This window comes from Acanthopagrus latus, chromosome 13 (genome assembly GCF_904848185.1).
Source record: "Acanthopagrus latus isolate v.2019 chromosome 13, fAcaLat1.1, whole genome shotgun sequence".
Classification (NCBI taxonomy): Eukaryota; Metazoa; Chordata; class Actinopteri; order Spariformes; family Sparidae; genus Acanthopagrus; species Acanthopagrus latus.
The window spans coordinates 9,104,722-9,128,224 of record NC_051051.1 but is presented as its reverse complement, the minus strand read 5'-3'; the positions used below and the strand labels follow the sequence as shown (position 1 = coordinate 9,128,224).

The 23,503-nt window shown below is 43.4% G+C and overlaps 1 protein-coding gene across 4 annotated transcripts; it reads left to right on the top strand.

Moving 5' to 3' along the window:
• zgc:100829 (uncharacterized protein LOC445149 homolog) lies at positions 1-21,616 on the top strand. 4 transcript variants are annotated; one of them, XM_037118472.1, is made up of 8 exons: positions 1-273; positions 2,182-2,746; positions 8,351-8,504; positions 8,614-8,716; positions 9,619-9,657; positions 9,758-9,814; positions 11,218-11,509; positions 21,124-21,616. In XM_037118472.1, the coding sequence occupies exons 2-8, from the start codon at positions 2,569-2,571 to the stop codon at positions 21,345-21,347; spliced, it is 1,047 nt and encodes a 348-aa protein (XP_036974367.1). In that variant the 5' UTR covers positions 1-273; positions 2,182-2,568; the 3' UTR covers positions 21,348-21,616. The 4 variants fall into 4 exon arrangements, with proteins under 4 accessions (XP_036974367.1, XP_036974368.1, XP_036974369.1 ...); XM_037118471.1 differs by lacking the exon at positions 1-273 and adding an exon at positions 1,241-1,397; XM_037118473.1 differs by lacking the exons at positions 1-273; positions 9,619-9,657 and adding an exon at positions 1,236-1,397.
• The last annotated feature ends 1,887 nt before the right edge of the window (positions 21,617-23,503 follow it).

The window sequence follows — 23,503 nt, the reverse complement described above, 5'->3', positions numbered from 1 at the left end:
CATGGTGTTGCTGTGCTTTCAGGCAGTCTGGAAGTGCTGCCTTCACTCCAGCACTGGATTCATCTTCATTCAGTTTTGTAATTTTGTGCTTTATTTCCAAAAGCAGTTCAGCACAGGCTTTGGTGGTGACGTAATTCATGGCAGGCTTCTCCGGCTTTGACCACTAGAGGACACTCTTTACCCATAAATGGCGCTCAGAAACACACGCGAGAGGGCTCCCAGATGAGAAGAGATGCCTTTGGCTGCCCTGTAGTGGAGTGAGCAACAGACAAGGTACACATTTACTTAAACAAAACGCCTCAGGGCACATGGGGCGGTTTAACAGAGCTTCATCATATCAAACTGTCTGTCATTTAAATTTCTTCTAAAACCATTAGAATGTCGACAGAATGTTAATTGGAAGATAACAATCCTGATGTTTTGTCAAAGATGTCTATGTTTTGTGGTGAAGAGGTATGAAGCTGACATGTTAACTAGCCTGAAAACCTCCTTCTCCCAGCAGTCCGAAGCTCTTGTAAACACAGACAGTCCCTAGCTCGCTAGCTGCACGGCTAACAAAGCTAACAAGCTAACAGTAGCTAAACAGTCTTGGATGTATAAACAAGACTAAGGTTAGCAATTATTCTGGTGGCATGTTGCCCCCCACTTGCTGGGAGTGTGAATTCAAGGAGGCTTATCCTTACATATTGCACCTTTTTAAGTATATAAAAATATAAATATATTGTGTAAAGGGCGAAACACACAGCATGTCTACAAATAATGTATCATACAACATACAGCTGGCTGGATGACAGTTCTTACTTTTTCTTAGTTGACATCTAGAATTGTATTGTTTACAATATAAATGAGGCAATAACACAAACTTTTTTGATAACCAGCTGTTCTCAGAAAAAATACTGTCCACAGAACACTGCTTTAAGCTAGAAAGCAGATAGGGTCCACCACATATAAACAAAAGTAAAACCGTATGGAATTGTGTCATTATCTGTGGAGAAAAGTCGAAACCATAAAAGAACTTAAAACAACAACAACAACAAAATCTGTAGAACAATTCAGGAGTTAAGGCTGTCCCATTTTTTGAGTTTAGGTTTAGAGATTTTCCACACCCCTTATTTTCTAACACAACTTTTTTTTTTATTGTGTGAGGTCATCTTCCTGAATTGCTCTCTTCCCCCACTTTTTTTAAACACACTGTGTTGTAGTATGTGTGTGTTGAAGAGAGAGAGAGAGAGTGAGAGAGAGAGAGAGAGAATGGGAGGGAGAGAGAGATTATGGAATGCTGTGATGTCATCAGCCCAGTCACACACACACACAAAGACGAGGAGGACCCACAGGCGCTCTGACTCTCTCAGCTTAGTTAGCACACACTGCTGTGGAGCGGCTGTCTACATCCCACTGTGAGTACTTCAGCAAATTCTACCCTTCTCTTACAACTCCCTTCGGCTTTGCGCTTTCTCTGTCCAATCTCCACCTTTCCCCGGGTTTTTTTCTCCTTCTGCGCACCCCTGCAATGTGTTTAGCAGACACCAAATCTGTATTCCACCAGTGTGATAGTTCTCAGTGTGAGACAAGCTTCCTTTCCCTCCAAGTGCTGCTTATGTGGTAGCCATTGTTTAACTACCCACTGTGATTGGAGGAGTCCATTTCAATCCCCTTGTTAGAGAAACCGGCTCATGCTGCCCTGGGCTATGACCCCGTTTCGTTTTTTTTTTCTCTCTCTCTCCCTCTCTCTCTCTCTGGCAAGCAGAAAGTGACCATGTTAAAATGGAGCCGCTATCTCGTGGGATTTTCGGGGGAGAAAGGAACATGGGTTTTTTTTGGGGAAGGGATGTGTGGCGGGGAGGGGGGAAGGAGGAGAAGGAGGAGGAGGGGAAGGGGGGCTATAATGATGACAGAAACAGTCCCATTCCTTTGGAATCTCCTCCCATTGTGGGCTACAGCCTTTCTGTCAGTTTAGGGAACAGGGTTTGGGCTCTTCCGTATTCATGAAGGGAGGGACAAGATAGACGGCTGACGAAGACTTTCCAAGGAAGAGAAAAGTTTCTCAGCGTGACGGGTTGGGTTAAGAAAAATATGGGACACTGCAACTTTAAGAGAAAATGTGAAATCTGAAGAGCACAACATAATCCTCCAAATGCCTGTTTGAAGTGGTCTGTGTTTTTTTTTTTTTTCCCCTTGTAGATTGTCCCAAAGATGACCACCAAAGACAAAGTAAAGTGACATCTCAGCAGGGCGGACCAACTGTCAGCACAGCACACTCAGGAAACAGGATTTTGATTGAGTGTGTGTGTGTGTGACTGTACAGTATGTACAAGTGCTTGCGTGGATGAGCATGCGCCCTTGCTTCACGAGGAAGAGTTTATGTGTGTAAACAAGAGTGATTCAAGGAAAGAAGCGACGGAAATCTTCTCAACGACATGAGGCTATAAAAACCAAACGCCGTCCACCTTCAAGGAGCTGCCGGCCAAAGGACAGAGCCTCTCCTCCCTGTGACCGGCTCGGCCAGGTGGCACCCAGGTTATAACCCCCCCCACCACCACCACCCACCCAGGCCATTCAGCCGCCAACATGCTGCAGCAGATTCTAAAGGACATGTACATCGACCCTGATGTGCTGGAGGCTCTCAACGAGGACCAGAAAAAGACTCTGTTCCTGAAAATGCGCCAGGAGCAAGTGCGCCGCTGGACGGAGCGAGAGGAGAAGCTGGAGAGAGAAGGGGGGGACAAGAGGACAAAGCCAAAAAAAGGTAACCATGCCAACCAGCTGCCACCACCTCACCTCATCTTTTGTTAACTTGTCTTCTTCCTGTTTGTCCAGTGTGACAGGGTGACAGCTTCAAGCTTTCTTCAAGCAGACTGACCATTGTGCTTTAGTTCTCATTAAAAATGTTTGGGGAAAAAAGCATATTAATTGTGAAAATGTCCAACTCCAGGGCCGGATTAAATGAACAGAATACTCCAGGCAGACGTTTTTTCATGGCCCCCCCCCCCCCCCCCCCCCATATACACATCAAAATGACCTGAATGTCATGTGATTATTATTAACATTTTAGCTGATGTATTTATATTTTCGTTTTTTCATACACACTTGGTATGAACATTCAAGAAAAGCATCACTAACGTTTTGTAAGTTTTAATATTAATGAATAAATATGTAAACGCTCAAATGAAGTTGTAGACCAGAGATGTTTGTAGATTCTAATCCTCTTAAAAAATCCTTTCTCCTGTGTCTAGGCCCCCTAGTGGCAATAAGGCCTCAGGCATGTGCCTAGAATGCCTGCCCAGTCCACTTCACATGTTAGTTTCTTGTCACATGTTAAAATGTTTGATCACAGGGTTTGGGGGTTAGAATGAATACATGGACTGCAGAGGAAGATTTAATATTAATTCACGTGCCATTTTTATTTGCATATTCTGAAGTTCTAATTCTTAAGCAAAAAAACAAAAACAAAACAAGTTCCAGTTCACACGTGACATGACTTCCCTGTGACGTGTTCAAATTTGACTCGAACATCTGATGGTAATAATGATAATGTTCAAATTTCACATGATCTCACGCACTATGTGTTTGTTTTGGCCATTTTAATCGCTGCTGGTTGCACTGTCACCACCGCAGCTCTCGTTCCCCGCCATCCCAACAGCTGTTTGCCAAGACGGGAACAGCATTTACCTAAAGTCCATTTAGCAAAGTTTAAAAGTTTCCCCCGAACACAAACTTGGGCTTACAAACACCAGCTGCTCCACATTAAAGTGTCTGTCGTGTTGTTATAAGAGGAGACGTGGAGGAGGACTGAACATGATATACAGACAGAAACCAAAGAGAGTTTACGCTTCAGTAAAGTGAGGCCCTATTTATATCTGAAGTCCCAAACAATACGGCAGATCGGCGATGTTGAATTAATGTTAACATCACACCCACAGATGATGCTAACATTTACACAAGCAAAGTGTCCCTGCAGTGAGTGAGTGTGTTACAAGAGGCACATATTCAAAGTGTTTAAGAAGTGGTATAATGTTTCCATAACGGTGAGCGTGAAGAATGCGTTGGTGATATTTTGCTTTCAGCCTCTCGCTCCTATCATTTGTGCTCAGTCACACCACATGAGGAAATTTTCACTGGGTCAGAGATGTCACTCATGTCCGGGACACGTGTTTGATTGAAAATAGGTGGCAGATGCAAACCCAAGTGATTGACAGAGGCGACAAGAAAAAAAAACTGCCCTCGAGGGGAAAATGCAAAAGCAAGCATGCATTGGACATCAAGCGTTTTTTATTGGGAACTGGCTTCCGTTCAAGCGCGACAGTTGGAGTCAACAGAGCTCACGCAGCAATCAAACAAAACAAAACAGCAGAAACTCAGGAGGCTGCGAGTCTGTCCTCGAAACCGGTTCGACGTGTCGGACGGAATCTTGCTGGTCTGCATTTTTCTCTCCGGTGGCAGCAGGTGCTGGTGTGAGAAATGCGTGGTGTAATGACTCCGCATTGCTAACAAATTGCTTTATTTTTTGATATTCTAAGTAAAGGGGCATCTGGATGTGAAGGCAAACCACAGAGGTTTGGAAGGAGGCGGCATTTGTTGAAAACCAGAGGTAGAATGTTAATAAGTACAAACTTTGTATGTCACCAGCACTTTTTCAAAATATTATTATTTTTTTATTCAATGGGGACGGAGCAAGTCGTTTAAAGTCAGTACAAAATACACAACGTCAACACGCCGGATTTAGCAGTAGTGCCAGCAAGATACAGACACTGATAGATAATACACAATGCAAAAATGGACATAATAAAATAAGCAACGTTTCCATTTCATTTTCAGTTGACTATACTTTATTTACAGGGATGAGGACAAAAAGAAAACCAGCTGTGACCACTTTTGAAGCATCTCATCCCTTTAAATATAGTACAATCAGTTAAAAACTTGCTACAAAAAATAGCTTTCGACCATACATGTTAATTCAGACCAACACTACTGCTCTCACCTCATATTATCCTCTTACTACATCGCGTAAAATTGTTGCTGTTGAAGATTTTTAAAAGGTTTTTCCTCATCTGAGCCCTTGTGTCCTCACCACTTTTCAACACAAAGTGAAAGTACATTTACTCGATTACTTTATTGAAGTTAAAAGTAAAGGTACCTTAATTGATGAATTTCCATTTCATGCTAATTTCTTCTTCCATTCCACTACAGCACAGTCAAACATTGTGCTTTTTACTCCACTGCATTTGTCTGACAACTTTGTTTACCTGTTGCTTCGCAGATTTTGTTTTTTTTTTCATACCCTTCCAATCCAGTGCTGCATATTGCAACCAACTGAACACCCCTCGTCTCACACTCCCTTAAGGGTGCTGCTAAAAAATGCAAACAATCGAAAGAAACAAAACAAACAAACATGAAGGGCCCTCCCTAGAACAGGTGTTTAGTTTGTCCGTTCTAGGCTACTGTAGAAACATGACCGACATGGTGGACCCTGTTCCCTTTCTCGATTTAAAATTCTCATTCTCAGGTTATGAAAACACAGGGATTCCTAGTTTTAGAGGATTGTGCATACACAATTATGAATATGATGTTATTTTTTTCTACCATCCCAGATAACAAAATTGCTGTGGCTCAGTTCTGGCTCATCCGGTTCTGGTTTATTCGATTTGCTCTTGGCTGACGTGTGGTATCCCAGCGGTCCACATGATATGATGTGGCCTGCTTGTGGCCGATCTGGCAGAAAAAGGAGACATCATTCCAGGCGGTACGCGGGCCAGATGAACCTGTCGAACACAATTTTGCTATTTTGGATTCCGGACTCCGGACCTTTAAGCTAAATAATCTTGGATTAGCTAAAAAAAAAAAAAAAAATACATAGTCACAAAACTGAATACAGGCTGTAACTCTACAACAATATTTAAAATGGTTAGAATTAGCTCACCATCTACAGCATCTACATCTACAATATCTACAGCATCATATATAATGGTAAAACACCAACAGGGGACATTTTAGCACACAGTGAAGTACTTTTACTTTTGATACTTTTTAGTAAATTGGGTTTTGAATGCGGGACTTTTACTTGTAGTGGAGTATTTTGACTTATTCAAAGGATCCAAACACTTCTTCCACCTCTGCTGAGCAAACTCAAATATGACTTCAAGCCAATTAACAGCACACTGCAGTTGCTGCATTGACTCTGATTGACATAGTAATGCAATCTGTCTTGCCTTGGCTAATAACAAAGCACTTACTATTAACCGTGCTGCAGAGCGAGGGTGAGAACAGTGCTCTTTCTATCTCTTTAATGACCAATGCAGCTGTCCTTATAGGAGGCTGGATGGAGGCCGCAGGCTGGGATCACATGCTCACGGCTCCCCCCCCGTCTGTAGCTCGGAGGAAATGCCGGGTAGTTTCGTGGCTCTGCGCAAATATAGGAAGTGAGACAAGACTCTCAGACTTTAAAACAATCAGCAGGAGGCGAAACAGGAAGCGTGCAGGAAATGTATGTGTTGGGAGAAACAAAGAGAGAGAGTTTGATTATATCTGGTGGGCCATGTGGGAGGGCTGACGTGCTAAGTTTGTTTTTGTGCACCAAAAAGCGAATCCGGCGTCTCTCTCAGCTGCTGTTGACCCTCTCAGGCCTTCAGCCACGGGACTCTCGCTGCGCCGAGGTTGACTTTATGGGCTGTGACTACATGCTGGGGTGTTTGTGTGTGGTTGTGTTTATCTCGTAGGCAGACTGGTGACCTTCGCACGAGGAAGAGACAAAAAAATGTGATTTTCTTTTTTTCTGCGACTTAACTTCAAACAACCTTGAATTTGTTCTTCAGATAGGGAGATCATTTATTTCTTCCCTTTAGAAAGCATCGTTCTGTTGGATTTGATGAGGCAGTGCTACATTTGTGACTGTGTTTTTTGTTTTTTGTTTTTTTTTACACTGCCTCTTACTGTAGCACCTGGGATATATGCCAAAACATTACATAAGTCATCTTCTGAACGCCCTTATACTGGCATGATTCATCTCACCTGCACCTGACAATGGTGTTGCGGATTGCAGCTGTCAGCTTGGACTGATAACTTGTTTACCAGCGTTCTGATGGCTGCGGGTTTATCGTCATCACGGTGTGCCCTTGCTAGAAGGCGATGCACAGGGCAAGCTGGCAAAACCAGTTCGCTGTGAAAGTATGTTGTCCCGTTTTCAAACCCTACAAGCTCTCACCCTCTGAGCCCGACTGAGCTGGTTTATCTACATAAAGTCACTTCCCTGTGCTCCCAAATATAGTCACAAGGCATTATGTTTGTCACCGTGTGCGTGCCCTGCCTTTTGCTTGTGCGCTCGTTGTGAGGACTCATTGTCCTCACAAAAATAGATAGTGGAAAGTGTAAGAGCGGATCTCGTTTTATTGAACGTGGATGAGTTTTTTTATTTTTTATTTTGTCCCCCCTGTTAACTCTCGTTTGTATCGTCTACATGAAAGCCCCAGATCAAACATTCGTGGTCTGCTTGCCTGTGACCCACCAGCTGCTGCCCCTGTCTGTCTGTTTGTCTGTCTGTCTGTCTGTCTGTCTGTCTGTCTCCTCTCCGTCTGAGAGAGCAGCCTCGACTCATCAGACTACACTGCTGATACTGATATTTCAATTTGGAATGAACAGAGCTACATCTGATTATCTGAGAGCTGCCAGTATTTAAAAAACATTTGCTAATATCTGCAAATTATGGCTGGGGGTTTCAAAACAATGACAAAAAGCCAGAGAAAGCAGTTTTTGTGAAGTTTGAACAAAAAAACGAGCAATTTTTGGCCTATCACTGAAAAGAAAACATATTACACAAACAATCTTTATGTTATTAAGTGTTATTTCAGTGATTGTCTTTGTTTAAATGTGCAATGTGTAAGAATTTGAGCTCATAACATTCAAAAACCAAACAATACGAACAGAGTAGCTATTAGACATAATGTCAATGACGTCTCTGTTTTGCATTGTAGATACCCTCTTCAGTTAGCAGGCTAAACAGCTAGCCTCAGGCCTGAAAACCTCTTTCTTTCCCAGCGGTCCAAAGCTCCTGCACTCTCAGTGTAAATGCCAACACTCCCCTGGTAGTCTGGCTAGCTGTGCGGCTAACTAAGCTAACAAGCTAACAGCAGCTACACTCATCGATGTACAAAAAGAACACGGTTAGCAGCCCTTATATGCTGCACCTATTTATTATGTGTAAATACAAGGTGTCTGATTCTTTACACACACCTTAACCCTTCTTTGTGTGAAGCATCTCTGCACATTCTCCTAACATTTTCAAACTTTAGCTCAGGGTTTCCCCATTGTGTGTGTGCGTGTGTGTGTGCGCGCGTGCGTGTGTGTGTCTTTCCTCCAGCCAACAGTAAGAATGTGAGCTGGCTGCTGGGTCGGGATGGAGACGTGGCGGTCGTTGTGATCGGCGAGGTGGACGAGCTGAACGAGCTGAGCTCCAAATTCATCTGCTCGGGGTTCGGGGAGAAGAAGGCGCCGAATCCTCAGAGCAATTCATAGTAATACGACTTTGTCATAAACATTTGAAGGGGGGTGATATGCATGACACTTGCACTTACTTACTTACTTACTGGTGTGATGTGACCTGTTGCGATCATGTTTTTGCAGCCATCAAACTATCCTGAAGAGCAGAAAACCCACAGAAGCTGTCAGATCTGAGAAGCAGAACTCCCCCCCGAAAACACAACCTGGAATTTCACTGGATTTAAAGGTGTGTGGCTCTTAAAAAATTCAATTATGATGTGCCTCAGTGGATGTAACAAAATCTTTCACACTCTTTCTCTCCTGCCGTCCCATTAATTATTTGACCAAACAGAACAACTTGATAGAGGATTAATTGATTATTTACCATCCTGTATCACCGGGTCTATTACCGACTCATACACCAGACTGCTGTAACATCCTCCTCGCCTGTAAGCTTTAATCTTTAATTCTTTTTCTCAACACTTCAATCTTAAACATTCATTTTTACTTCTCCTACCTGCAGAGTAGCAGGAAACTCTCAGATATGATTCTGATGAAGGGCTGCTGGAAATCAGTCCTCCTCATTAAAAAATGTCTGTTAATTCAAAGCCTCTATTTTGTGTCAAAAGAGGGTTTTTCACTCTGCATAATTTCCAGGGTGGTGATATTTTTGATGTGTGTGTGTGTGTGTGTACACTTGGCGGTGTGTGAGCTGTTGATTTTGGAGTTGGAGGGTTGGTGGTGGTGGAGGGTGGCAGGGTGGTGGTGGTGTGGGGACATGTCTCCCTTTTTTCACGCTATCTTTAAAAGAGATTTGCTGCGTCGCCATGGCAACCTGCGCACACACTGAGACGGAGCGAGCCGGGGCGGACGGTCTCATCTGGCCTGACCGCGACGCCTCTGCGAGCTGGAGCCTGCGCGCTGCGCGCTGCTCGCTCACTGGAAACTGGAGCATCCTGCACGCGCCGCAGTCACATCCCCATGCCTTTTCAAAGAGCGCTTGCTGATATTTCCTTATTTCCTGTAACTCTTTCCAACTCTCAGTAAACCCGAGCTCATTCCAAGTTAGAAAACTGACTCACAGTTAAGGAGGGCTGACGTGTCGCCCTTTCTGGTGTCGTCTAACCGTGGCACTGTCTCTCCCAACAGGGGAAACGTGAGGAGACGAGCACTTTACTCCCTCTGCCGGTGAGTTGGAGCCACTGCCTGCTGTGACTGAGCTCTCTGTGCTCTCGGGGCTGCATCACGGCCTGTGAACGCTCATGTAATGTCTTTGTTAAACCCACAGGTGTCAGTGAGCGAGCATTCATCACCTCCAGCAGCAGCAGCAGCAGCAGCAGCAAAGGTACTTGTGAATTCAAGCAATAGCGAGTCCTCTCCCCCCCCCTTCCGGTCTCTGCAATCCAGTTTTAAAGACACTTTAGGTGGTTTATAAAGCAAATATCTGTTTTATGTTTCTGCACCGGACAACACATCTTAAAGACAGATCCTCATTTGTCCCAGAAGAGAGTGATTAATAGTAAAGGACGGCGCTCCTCAGCTCTTGCAAAGAGTGCTTGCGTGTCTTTCTCATGGCACCCTCTGTGAGTAACAGGAAATGGTGGTTGGGCCAGCTGTCCCCTCACTCCCAGCCTCTCTCTGCAGATCATCTTTCTCCCAGCATTCTCCCTCTCTTCTCCACGCTCCCGCTCGCCTGAGCCGCCGCCGCCACCGCCGCGCCCCTTGCACACGCACACACGCACACACACAGCTCTCTCCCGGGAACAGCTGAACTGAACTGTCCTCCCACTGGCTCCATCATCGGCTCCAGCCTTGGGGTTGTCTGGGGAGTGTGCTCCTCTATCTCCCCTCGCTTTCCCGTCTCTTCCTGTGTTTGTGTGCTCGCAAATGTGTGTTTCCCTGTGTGCGTGTGTTTGCGTGTGTGTGTGTGTGTGTGCAGGTGACACGCGCCACGAGAACAGCTGAATCACAGAGGCGAGGCAGGATTGCTGGACTGCCCTAGAACAGATGGTTGATGAACTTGATCAGGGAATTAAAACGCCAGAGATAGAGAATGCGTCAGTCGCAGATGGATGGGATTGTGGGATAGTCTCCTGAGGTTTGGGCGCGTGAGCTCTCCTCTGTTCTGTTTTTTTTTTTTCTTTTCTTCCCCTCCTCTTTGCCATGGAGAGAAACGTCTCCCCCTCACTTCTTAAATCTATACCAGACTCTCCGTGCGACAGGCCCCAGCACATCTCCGGCCAACCCGTGCTGATGTGGCAATGAACATCCACACCTTAGGAGGTTTGGAGGGTGTGACGGCCAAGAAATCACAGCCTCCAATGTCTTGTTTGTAGGTGATTTGTGGAAAGGGGGAGGCTGGTTTTTGGTGCTGCAGATGTAGCGGCGAATGTTGCCGCTGCAGGTTTTCTCCAGTTGATTTAGAGAGGGAAGGAGTCAGCCTGAGAGAGGGGGAGCGAGTGAGATTGTTGATTAGGAAGGCGTGAGATCAGGGAGGAAGATTAGCCAGGCAGCTTGATTTCCAAGTCACCTTATAATTTTCTCTCCTCACATCCTTAAACTCTTAATCAGTGGTCATAGTTGTGTGTGTTTCATTACGGCACAGTGGAGTCGTCTGTAGAGCTGTAATTTGGTGAATCATTTATCCAGTGATTTAATCAAACATGACAGTAATTCCACTGTATGTGAATTAGCTGTCAACACTGATCGCACTCCTCTGTCCTCTTTTGTCACTCTTCCCCGACGCAGCCCGAGTCGAAGTCAGCCAGTGCGACTGAGGAGAAGTCGGCTCCCCAGCCCTCCATCTGCTCCCGGTCTCCCATGAGAGCTAGCCCTGTCAATGTGAGACCGGCTTCTGCAAATGCGGCACCAGGCTCTGTCAACACGAGGCCTGGCCTCGCAAATCTGAGGCTGGCCGCCGCCGCGCTATCAGCTTCCCCCAGCAGCACTGTCAAAATAGACTCTGGAGCAACGATACCCACCAAAGTTGGCCTGCGTGCACCGGAGCCTCAGAAGCCCAAGGAATCACAGGGTGGGAAAGGTGAGCCAGCATCAAGTATAGTGAGGGAACATTATGGGTCTAAATGTTCAATCAGAGGGCCAAAAAAAAAAATCACCTACTTTTGCCCGGACACTGTTTATCAAATTCAATCTTTGATATTAGAATGTCATAAAGATATAGATGACAACACACTACAATATTTTAAATATATTAAAAATTTCATTTCAGATATCATTTGATATATAGAACTAATTTTTTGCCCAAAGTGACACTTACATCCCTCTGTGCTCTCGCCCCCTCAGACTGAGCCAGTATTTTATTCCACTCCCCCACTTTCTCGTCTTTCGCTCGCTGGCTAATCGAGAGAAGTACCGCAGCACTGCTAATTATGGATGGTGTCATCATGGATAAACACAGCTAATGAGAGACGTCCCTGAAATTGCTATCCGTGAATCTTATTGTCAAACTTACGTTTTTCAGTATATACATCCACATCAAAAAAGACCCAGAATATTACAACAGAAGATTGTATAACCAAATTATAGTCGTAAAAAACACAAATTATATAAGTGATGAAACATTAAACTATTTTCGTGGTGAAGTGCGGAGGGTGAGTTTAAGAGTCACGAGGAAGGAAGCTACTCTGTGGTCCGGTTGTGCAGCAGCATGGTTGGACAGGCTGTGTCACAGCTGGATGTTGTCTCTTCATATTGTTTGGGCTCTGTGCGGGAATAATGGCAAAGCAAAATGAGAAGACAAAAAAATTACAAACAACACACACACAAAGCTCAACTCAACCTCTGTGTCTTTATATCTGATAAAATGACTAAAATGAAATATGTTAAAGCTGCTACAAGGAGCTTAAATGTTTTGTTGATTCTGGCGACCCCTGTGGACAAATGCAGTATGAGCACCACCACCTCCTTTGATAAGGATCTGAATCTGGCTAGCATGTGCATTTCATGTGGAGGTGAGTGAAAGAAAAGATGCGGAATATTTTAATACCATTTTTCCTTATCAAACACAGCTGATTAGGGCGCAATGGTAACGTGCCTATTTGTGGCTACGTATAACAATCATGAAAGGAGATAAACTTTATTTAGTGCCATAAATGAGAATTCATCCTCAGGACTTTTTTTTCAATTTGATGACTTTATCAAACTCAGATAAGTCTGTATCTGAAATAGAACAGCCAATCATCCCTGATGGTCTCATTTACTTACGTGGGGTGTAATAGAGATGCAGTATGTTTTATAAGAAGTGTTCCTTGTCGTGTGATTAAATCTAAGTAAACCCACACATACCACTGTGTAAAACTCAAATACCTTTCCTCTCTGGCGAATAACTCCATCTATTAGTCTTTACCATTTGAAATGTCAGCCGGGTTTAATAAGATCATTCGCATTCTGAGCACTCAGTTGTTATGTTCTACATGGTGTTATTGTCCAGCTGTCCTAAATTCTCATAAAAAAAGCTCAAGAAAATCAAAGAACATATAAGGACACAATAACCACCTCAAAACAGGTTTAAGTATAAAGTCTTCATACATTTTTTACATGCACAATGCTGGTAATACCTCTGCAACGAGCTTACACAACGTCAACGTCACAGAACTCCTTTCCACTGCTTCTCCCCTCTCGGAGTCATAACGTGTGTGGAGAGCTGAGCAGAACCCGGCTGAGCAAAGTTCACACCAGATAGATTTCTCAGCACTGCAGCAAGGAAGAGGGATTTATTTCCTCCAAACCTAATGTACTCGCCAAATAGTGCCTCAGCCCGCTGGAATCTTTATGGACTGGCAGAGCAAAATGAGGCCAGCCTAGAGGGGGGAAAAAAAAAAAAGCTTATGTGACCGGTTGTGTCGCGGTTCTACATCGCACCCACACACCTGCTTGTTTTGGTAGCTTCTCGATTGTCATGGGCGGCGGGGGGAAATTGTGAAATTAGAGGTCTAGATTGATCGAGATGCACGGCCATTTTAACCGGCTCATGTCTTACGCTTGAGAACAGACGTATAAGAGAAAAAACACTCATCCCCCTTTTTAATATCCTGTCGGCTGAAATGAGCGTTAAGAAACCTCTAAACTTCAGGGTCAGTGACAATCTTTTTTTTTTTTTTTAATGGGAACCTAACCTATTTTTCTCTGCCATTTGGGGATTGGGCATAATTAGTATGTTTTTCCTAATGCAAACCTATGGTATAATAATGCCCTGTGTTCACTACATTAACTGTCTGGTGAGAAATATGTCTATAGAAATGAAATATCCTTCAGTACTTCTTGTTTTACCCCCAGTTTAGTTTAACTCCAAAAGAACATACAGGGTTGTAAAGGTTACTTTTGAAGTAACCTTTCAATTTTATGAGTAATAACCATTTGAATTACTTAATCAAATGAAGTCATTTTTCAAAGGAATGTTTGAATTGGGCAGTCTTCACAAAACATGAAAATGTAGCCTAACAGACGGGCCAAATTATGTCTAAACACACGTAAATATCAGGGGAATTAACCAATCACAACCAGTGCAAATTCAAAGGAGAGAACCAATCAAAAAACAGTCTGAGTTTGCACTGCCAACTCAACAGAGCCTGTCTAGTGCAAAGTGTTATATGGCTCCCTACCATTGACGTTGTTGTTGTTGTTGTCTAGAAATATGAACAAAGAGGGGACTTTATATTCTACATATATAAGCTTTTTACAAAAAAATTATCAGTATTTACAAGTCATACTAAAGTAAAAGTAATATTACTTTGTAAAAGTGAAAGTCTCCCATACAAAAGGTATTTGACTAAAAGTCTGATAAGGATCTGATTTAAATGCACTGAAATATCAAAAGTACATATATTTACAGATGTATATATACACGCTGTATACTGTGGGTCAGCTGATTATTGGACCCAATATTCATAATTTTTCTTTTCATCCACTCTACTCCACAAGCATCACAGAGTGGAGTTAAACAGAATTGTTATGTAATACAATAATATTTGTTTTGTGAAATAACTAGACACGCCCCAAAACTGAGAATATCTATATACCTGAGATTCAGCCATATGTGAAAATAGGGTGGTACCTGCTAAGGTTGCTGGTATGCAAGACTTTTAAATCAGTCTTAGAATTTGTGCACTGACCTTTCATAATATTGTCTACTTTTGACAGCCTGCTGTCATTATACCAGTAAAGAACATGCAATAATGGGAGAGTGGTGGCAAAACTAGCGAATCAGCTGCATCCGTCACAAGAATTACATTTAAACCTGGTTTCTCGTTTTATGTATCTTTTCACGAACCAGTAGGAAGGTGCTCTGTCTCTTTGTTTCTCTCTTTGTGTCTGCGCTGAACTTTTCAGGCTTTTTCTCTCACGGACAATAACTCTGGCCTTGACGTGAATAATATTTTCATGATTGTCTTCCACTGTTTTGTGCACATTACTTTTGTTTTTGTTTTGTTTTTCATCATAGTTGCGATTCCTAGACTTCCTGTCCGAACGCGGCCTCCAGTTTCATGAATTGACCAAATGCTCATTCACCAGACAGTGACCCAGTTATGCAGAATACAGGGGGGGTGGCGTGAAGGTGAATTTAGCACCATCCAGTGGAAAACAGTGATACTGTCAGGGGGAAAAAGAAAAGGCCAGTTGGATGGAAACCCTTATTTCCATAGGGTCCCTCTGCTGGAAACATGTTCATCCTACAGCACAGTCACGCCACACTCTGTGCAACAGTTCCTGGAAGTTTAGTTTTCAGATCAAATACAAGAGTAAAATATCTAATTCACAGCATTTGTGCATTTTATGAGAGAGCTGAGTTAGGTAAATTGCCTTCTTGACATACAAGAGCAATCGGCAATAATGAGTGTCTAGCAATGGATAAAGACAGCTGAATGGAAAAAAAAAATCTCTAAAACTATTTCTTTCTTTTTTCCCCTGAACTCTTTGGTGTCAGTCTGAAAAATATTCTGGCGCTTTATTGTAGATCTTGGAGTCCGGGAAAAATCTCCCTCCGAAATCCAGACACAAGAGAGCTAACAAGCTCTTAATAATGTCATCGAGAAGCAAAATCCTGGAAGCGTTTGTGAAATTATGTTTTCAGATATCGACAGAGCTAAAACTGGACTGAATATCGAATGTCACAATCAAAGAGTGTTTCCAGGGAATTTCTGCTCTGCTGCCGTCAAGAAATCTGTTTGTGTAGGCATGTAGCCGTGAGCTCCGAGCTTTTAAGGTGATTTATCAGCTGGATCGGGATCAACAGTTTCACAGAACAGGCATGACTAAAATCTGGAAAGAAAAAGAAGAAACCACAAGATGCATCTCCAATAAATCATGGTAGCATGGGCGTGTTTTTTTTTTTCTTTTCTTTTTTTTGTGTGTTTGTGCGCCTGCACCCACGTAAGGGGCTGGATATGAGATCAGTGGGCAATGCCAGGGCAGCGAATAACAGACGGGTGTGGGGAAAAGAAAGGGAAAGGAAGAGGAAAGGAACAGCTGGTGTGGTGGGAGTTGAGGTGGGCTGAACACGGCGCTGAATAAATGTGTCTTGACTCTGGACAAAAAATACTGACTGAGTGTCTGTCCTTGACAATGGGAGGAAGCTCGTTCCAAGGGGAGGAGGAGGCCGACTAGGATAAGGCTCATGCCTCAGCTGTTTTCTTTTGAATGCGGGTAATGACAAGGATTCCTGCATCCTGTGAGCGGGGCCTGTGGCCCACACTTCACTTGTAGAACTTAATAATCTGCTTTAGTGACACTCATGTAGCGTGTTTTACAAGTATCCACTGGAGCTGGACTAAACCTGCTCTGACCTGCTGAATAAAACGCTTGAGGATTCAAGAAGTTGTTAATGAGAGTGGACGCCATGACAAAAACAAATCATTGTTTTTAATAGAGCAGAGGTGACAGTGTGAAATGTATCCGAAGTAACGAGCTCTGGATACTGTCAAGATGCAGTTGTAATATGTCAGGAAATTGATGCGATTTTTAAAAATGATTATGATAACCAGAACTTTCTTCAGATCCAGACTTCTAATGCTTACTTATCATCAAAATAAATACTTTCAGCCTAAAGTTTTAAATGAATTCAGGTAAAAATCAGGTAAAAAAAAAAAAAATCAATTAGTATAAGTGAATCTGAGTGAGAAAATAGTTTTTTCATGATATAAAAATGTCACATTCCATTTCTACTAACAGATATTTTGATATATTTAAGCCGCCATTTTTGCCTCTCAGTTTTCACAGAAAAATTCTAAAAAGGTGACTGTGCAACCATTTTGCGATCCAATAATATTTGCAGTTCCAGTAATATATAGTTGTTCAGCCCTACAAGACCAATTGACTCAAAAGCAGTGTTTATTTACTTGATCTGCCAGTTTCTTTCTCACCATTTTTCTCCTCTGTGTCTGTCACCTGAAGCATTTTCTCTGCTGTCACCAAATTTACTTCAAACCGCAGTGATCAGTGTCTTCTGGCTGTTTGGGTACGAGGGTAAGAATTAGTTTAAACCAGTCTACTTTTTCTGAGAACCATGGACATTGTTATTCTAAAATGCCCTGTTAAAGGAGACCTATTCTGCTTTTTTCAGTTTCTCCCTTCCTTCGGTGTGTCATATAGGTTCTGGTGCATGTAAATGGTCATGAAAGTTAAAAAGCCTGAAGTCTGCTTCAAAGGGAGCTCCTCTCTCCCACGGAAAACACTGCCCCTGAAACGCCTCGTCAGTAGTCCCGCCTTTAATTCCCCTGATTCCCTGTGATATCACACTACGTAACCATGTCACACATTTGCATAACTGATGTGTATATTTACAGTAGAAGTGAAGCTACCTGGACGTGGAACGCACCACAGAGCCGACTGGAGAAGAAAACAGTGCTAGCTCAGGCGTGTGTCAGCTGATCAATCAGAGGAGACTGGGTGTTCAGGAGGGGGGGGAGCCTTAAAGAGACAGGAGGGGGAATACACTGCTGGAGCCCAGGACAGTATGAGGAAACTGATGTGTTTTTTTGTTGTTGCTGTTTGTTTGTTTTTTCTTAAAGCATGTTAGCTTAGTCTAGGAGTCACCCAAACTAAAAAAAAGGTTCTGAAAATTAGCATGATATGTTTCCTTCAAAGACGTGTGTCAGCTGCATAAAAAGCAGAAAGCGGAGGATGTAACATGTCAGATAACAGGGAGAACATGAAGGGCCCGAATGAGCGAGGAGCTGAACCTGGAGACGCAGAAGTATCTGCCGCGTGTTAGCGTGCATATGTGTCGTGCAATTTGATGCATTCGCAAGCGTGAAAGTGTATCAATCTCCAGCAGCTGGCGGTATGAGCACATGTGTGTGCGTGCGTGTGTGTTCGTGTTTATAAACCCGTCTCTGTCTGTCGGTCGGCTTTCCTCTCCTCTCTCTTCACCTTCAGAGGGAAGGACACGCATTCCAGCGCTGCTTCCCGACTCTAGCCCTGGGCGACGCTCAGCCAGAGCTGATAAGTGACAGGGGCCCCAGCCCCCACACAGGAGCAGCCCCCCCCTCCCCGACAGCCCCGCGCTTTGCTTACACACACACACACACACACACACACACACACACCTCCTCCCCCCTGCCCTTCAGTCCACAGACACGCTACTCGGGAATTCTGCCCTCTGCCCCACTTCCACCGCCCCCCACCACCCCCCACCCACCACCCTCTCTTTCTGCCAGAGACGTGGAGGTCTTTAAAGAGATAGATTGGCCTTTAATTTTTGTGCTAGCCTGGTCAGTGACACTGCTTCCCGCCTCCTTCCTCTTTGTCCTCCCCGTACATTTACGAGCTGGACTGAGATGTGAGGAGTGGCGTAGCAAAGCTCAAATGGGAGATTAATCAATCCTGACGAGTGATTTAATGCGTAGATTCTCTTTCATTTTAATAGGTGTTTTCGCAGGTAGCTTTAATGACTGTTTCTGCTGACGGAGCTGAAGAGTGCAGCTGCTAAGGAGAGTTTCAGGCAGAAAGGCGTGGGGGTCTGAGCATTTTTTTTTTGGGTGTGTTAAGACAGGTTCGTCAGGTTACCTGTGGGGAGGTTTTGCTTGAATGCGTCTATTTATCTATCTATCTATCTATCTATCTATCTATCTATCTATCTATCTATCTATCTATCTATATCTATATATCTATATATCTATATCTATCTATATATATATATATATATATATATATATATATATATATATATATAAACAAGTACAGTATACATAGTTCTACTTGTATTTTTTCTCCAACACCAACTCTCCTTCTCCTCCTTCTCTCTATCTCTCTGTCTCTCTATTAAGCATTCCACTCAGACCTGCATCGAGGCTCTGAGCTCAAAAAACTCTCCGACCATGAGTGTGTGTGTGTGTGTGTGTGTGTGTGTGTGTGTGTGTGTGTGTGCGTGTGTCCACACGCGCATCCGTGTTTGTGTGCATCTGTGCGTGTGTGTGTGCTCGGTGCGTGCCTGAATGTGTGTCAGCCTCAATTGCTGGAGCCTATCCAAGGTTTCCGTGGTGACCACACAACACAACGAGACAATCAGAGGCAAGCCCACGCAGCGCGGCGAGAGGACATTAACACAGGAACCGCGGGTCAGGGGGCAGAGGAAGGCAGGGCAAGACGGGGAGAGAGGAAGAGATGAAGAGGAGGGCGGAGGGAGGTGTTAGAGCCACGGGAGAGAGGGGCAGGAGAGAGAGGGCGAGGAGAGGAAGGGAAGTAAACAACGGTAAACAATAACACAACCTTAAAGGCTACTTTAGGTCTCTCCTTTTATGCCTGCAAGACATCAAGAGCTTTAAAGGTTTCCTGGCCCCGGTGTGTTTTTTTGGCTGTACCCCACCTTTATGTGTGTGTGTGTGTGTGTGTGTGTGTGTTGTTGTTGTTTAGTCAGAGATGGCTGCATGCGTGACTGAATCTATGAGCAGTAGGTCTGTGCAAAGGTGCATGCTTGTGTGTGTGTGTGTGTGTGTGTGTGTGTGTGTGTGTGTGTGTGTGTGTGTGTGTGTGTGTGTGTGTGTGTGTCTGCGAGCCTGAAAGTAACATGAGAATGCGCGTGTCTTTTGAAATACGCAGTGAGAACCCGTGTGTACGCTTGTGCATGTTTTCACTTTATTTTCGCCAGTCTGTGTGTGTGTGTGTGTGTGTGTGTGTGTGTGTGTGTGTGTGTGTGTGTGTGTGTGTGTGTGTGTGTGTGTGTGTGTGTCTGTAGCCCATGTGCACGCGGGCGCTCTCACATATCTCTGTCCCCCGGGGATGACGCTAAAAATATGTGGCTCCTCAAGCCTTCTGGTGTCTGAGCAGCGTCTGTCTGCTCTCCATTGCCGTCCCTGTGGCCCTCCCTCCCCTCCGTTACTCCTGTTCCCTCCATTCCTCCCTCAATTACACCCTCTTCCAAACACAGTACCTCAGCAAGCGAGCGCGCACACACACACACACACACACACACAAACTACACCCAGCTGTGTCCCTACTACACTTCCACTGAGGATGACCTCTGCTCAGGCAGAGTGGGATAAAGGGAGCCGAGTGAAAAGGAGGGGAAAAAAAGGTAGAAGAGAAATGTAGGCAACAGCATTTGGAGAGGGGAAATGATCGAGCAGTGTGGGAAGACTGGATTCCTGCTTTTACAAAAAGAACACTGTAACAGAGATGTGCTGAATATGTAGCTGTCATTCTTTGCGGTTTGCACAGAAACACAAGGAGTTTAAACTGGTTTTCACCTGGATTTCATGTTCTCCCAAAATGGTGTTGTGTTTCCTCCTGAAACAAGACAGCGACCACTGACAGTAAACAAAGTCCGCTTGTGACGGGAATAGTCCGGAAAATCATCTCATAATACAGAGCGAAGCGAAAAATTTGTGAAGAGAGTGCAAATGAGGTGATGATCGTGTACTAAAATCCCCCCCCCGTTTTTTTTGTATTTGATCTTTTTCATTCAGTTGTTTTTACATCCTTCGTGTTCATGTCCTTATCACATTTAGTCTGCCTCGTCTGGTTTTGGTTAAAAGGGCACAATCTAGTTTTAGAAAATAAATCCAAACACAGGATTTTAATATTCACAATATCAATTAGGTAATAGTATGAATTCTGATTTATTTTTTCATAACTGAATAAATAAGCTCAGAGGAACATGATCTCCCCAGAACACTGTTTGAAGCTAGAAAGGTGGCAGGGTCCGCCGCATATAAATAAAGTGAAACAATGTGAAACTGTGTTGTCCCTTAAGGTCAGTTTATTCAGTCATGAAAATGAAAAGAGTTTGTTTAGACATAAGAAATCAGTCAATGAAGGTCTTTCTTAACAAAACCACATAGTGCACCTTTAATAAAGTTTATTATTATTATTATTATTATTAGTAGTAGTAGTAGTAGTTAAAAAAAGGTTTATTTCAGGATGTTAGCACAGTTTATGACAGATAAGAGGTAGCACTAAAAACAAGTGAACTGCAGGTGTCATATAATAAACCCCAAGAACACAAAGTTAGAAATAGTCACTGCATTGAATAAAGTATTAAGTAAATGACATTTTGAAATTCCCAATCTTGTATTCATTCTTAATCCACATGTCAGAAAATTTCAATATATTCTCAAAATTTTATTCGTTGTTTGAAATATGAGTCAGGCTGACATATGTTCGAGCTGTTAAGGAAATCTGACCCCGCTCTCTTCGCAGATATCGGTGCGTCACAAGCGTCTCGGAGGGCCGCCCCAGAGGAGCCCGGGTCATCAGGGAGCACCCCGACCTGCGCAGGGCGTGGCCGCGTGGCTCAGCTGATGAAAACCTTCAGCGTCGAAAACACTGCTTCCCCCGCACAAACCCCTCCCCGAGGCATCAAGCCCCCGCTCCCCTCCAAGCCGAGCCACTTGCGTCTGACGACCACGCCAACTGTGAGGTAATCCTTACACACCGATGCGCAGGCGCCCACCCAGCTTCGCTCACGCATGACTCAAATGAAGCCACACTGGACACAGTCGGACACCTGACGTGGAGCCTCAGCCAGTGGGCTAATTGGACGGAGAACTCCGAAGGTGGCTGTCAGAAATGTTAAAGTTCACAATGTTGCTTTCACTCCCAAAGCACAGCAATGGAAATGCTTGAATGTAATGTTTTTACTATTTTTTTTTTGGATGCCACAGTACTGTAAACACTATCTGTGCGGCAGAAACTCCAAAGGAATCGATCGCGACGTATTTTTCCAGGGAACTGATGGCTATCACATGTATTCACGTATTGTTGTTTTCAAACGCGCGCCCTTATTCGCACAAACTTCTTAGTCCAAACCCCGCACGCACAGTATCGTTTACTTACCACATTATGAGAGAGTGTGCATTAGCTCACACGCAGACACGCGTGCGGTTCGGGACAAAAGAACGAGCCTGGGAATTAAGGCATAATGGGGTGATATAAGGCACAGTAGGGTCCTCCTTCATCTTGCTGTCTCCTCCCTGGGAATAGTGTAGGGTTGTTTATTTGTCACAATGCGATGTATGTCTCCCCCTGCCACCTGGCAGGAGCCTGACTGCGACCTGTTGTGGACCAATGACAGTGCCAAATGCCTCGTCTGTCGCTCCCCGCGGATCAAGTTAGACAGTCGCTGCCAAATAATCCAGCTCTGTGTTACTCTTCTCCAATTCTCTCAGTACTATTTTAGAGACATGCGGCTGTACTTTGTGTTGTTGTTGTTGTTGTTGTTTTTTACAATTTCTATAGGGAGAAAGATGTTTTGTAATGGGATATTTAACGTTGCTACAACGCTCACTTGTAAATTGACATTTACGAGTGTTTTTTCTTTTTTTAATGTCAGGCTTGTACGGTGCAATCAAAGAAACAATAAAATTGTGTAACTTGTACACCTTGTAGCTTGAAAGTCTTCTTTGGTTGTGTTGTTTTGGATTCCTGTGTCTTTCTCCCACTCTTTCTTTCGCTAACTTCCATCTTCATAACACCGCTCTGAAATAAAACATATTTCTGTCTCATTTCTCGTAGCTTACAGAGAGAAAGATTTTCACAACAATATTATGATTCTGTCAACTGCTACAATCATTATTACACACACTCAGACCTTACATTTACTTCCATTCATACTAGACAGCTTAACCCCAACCTTTACCTTACCAGAATTCACACCTTACCCCTAACCTAAACGTTTTGTTTGTTTGGTGAGAATCAGCTATCTCTGATTTGTTATTAAGGGAATCACTTGTTTTCGTAATCATGAAGTAATGAGGGACTACTTAGTAACTACTCAGTATTATCTATTACTTAATGCAAGGAGGCACAAAAAGAGTAGCTAATGATTGAGTAATCAGTAATCAGTGAGTGTACTTGGTTACTACTCAGCGTTATGTTTCATTTAACTCACATTTTCACATAAATAGTAACTCATGTTTAAGTAATTACTAATTAAGGAGTCATCACTTTGTACCACTTAGCAGTTGGTTCATAGTTAATCAGGAACAACCCGTGAAGAAAGTGGTCAGTATGCTGACTGATAGATACTGTTAATGTTTCATTAACATACTAGCATGTTCTCACTAATTCATCATTATCAACTGTTCTCAAAGTAATCAAATCACAGTTACACCGAGATTACTCGTTTACCATTCATTCATTATCAAGTTGTTCCTGATTCACTCCACACTCACTCTTTTGTAACCACTCACATTTTTGTGGACCTTATTGTTCTCCAGCGTTCTCTTAGTTCTTGACCTACATGAATAAAACACACACAAAAAAAACATTAAGCGTCTTGACTTTATAATACATATTCTGTCTAATGTTATGTTCTTATTTTGGATGGATGAAGTCCAGTCCAGAGGGTTAAGACTGGCTGCCTTATTATAATTCATTCATTCATTCATTCATTCATTCATTCATTCATTCATTCATTCATTCATTCATTTATATTTGGTTTGTTTTGCTGATTTCATTTTCTTCATCTCTGAAACAATTCTTCAGATACATAATAAACGTTCACACACAAGAAGTTCATAATGTCCCATTAGTTTTTCTTTCCTGTTTTTATTCTTTATAATGGAATATGATGTTTGTA

Bases quoted from the DNA above. Each gene is read 5' to 3' on its own strand.
- zgc:100829 (XM_037118472.1), top strand. From the start codon at position 2,569: ATGCTGCAGCAGATTCTAAAGGACATGTACATCGACCCTGATGTGCTG. The intron at 2,747-8,350 runs GTAACCATGCCA...TCTTTCCTCCAG, and splicing joins GAGGACAAAGCCAAAAAAAG to CCAACAGTAAGAATGTGAGC. The intron at 9,658-9,757 runs GTGAGTTGGAGC...TTAAACCCACAG, and splicing joins GCACTTTACTCCCTCTGCCG to GTGTCAGTGAGCGAGCATTC.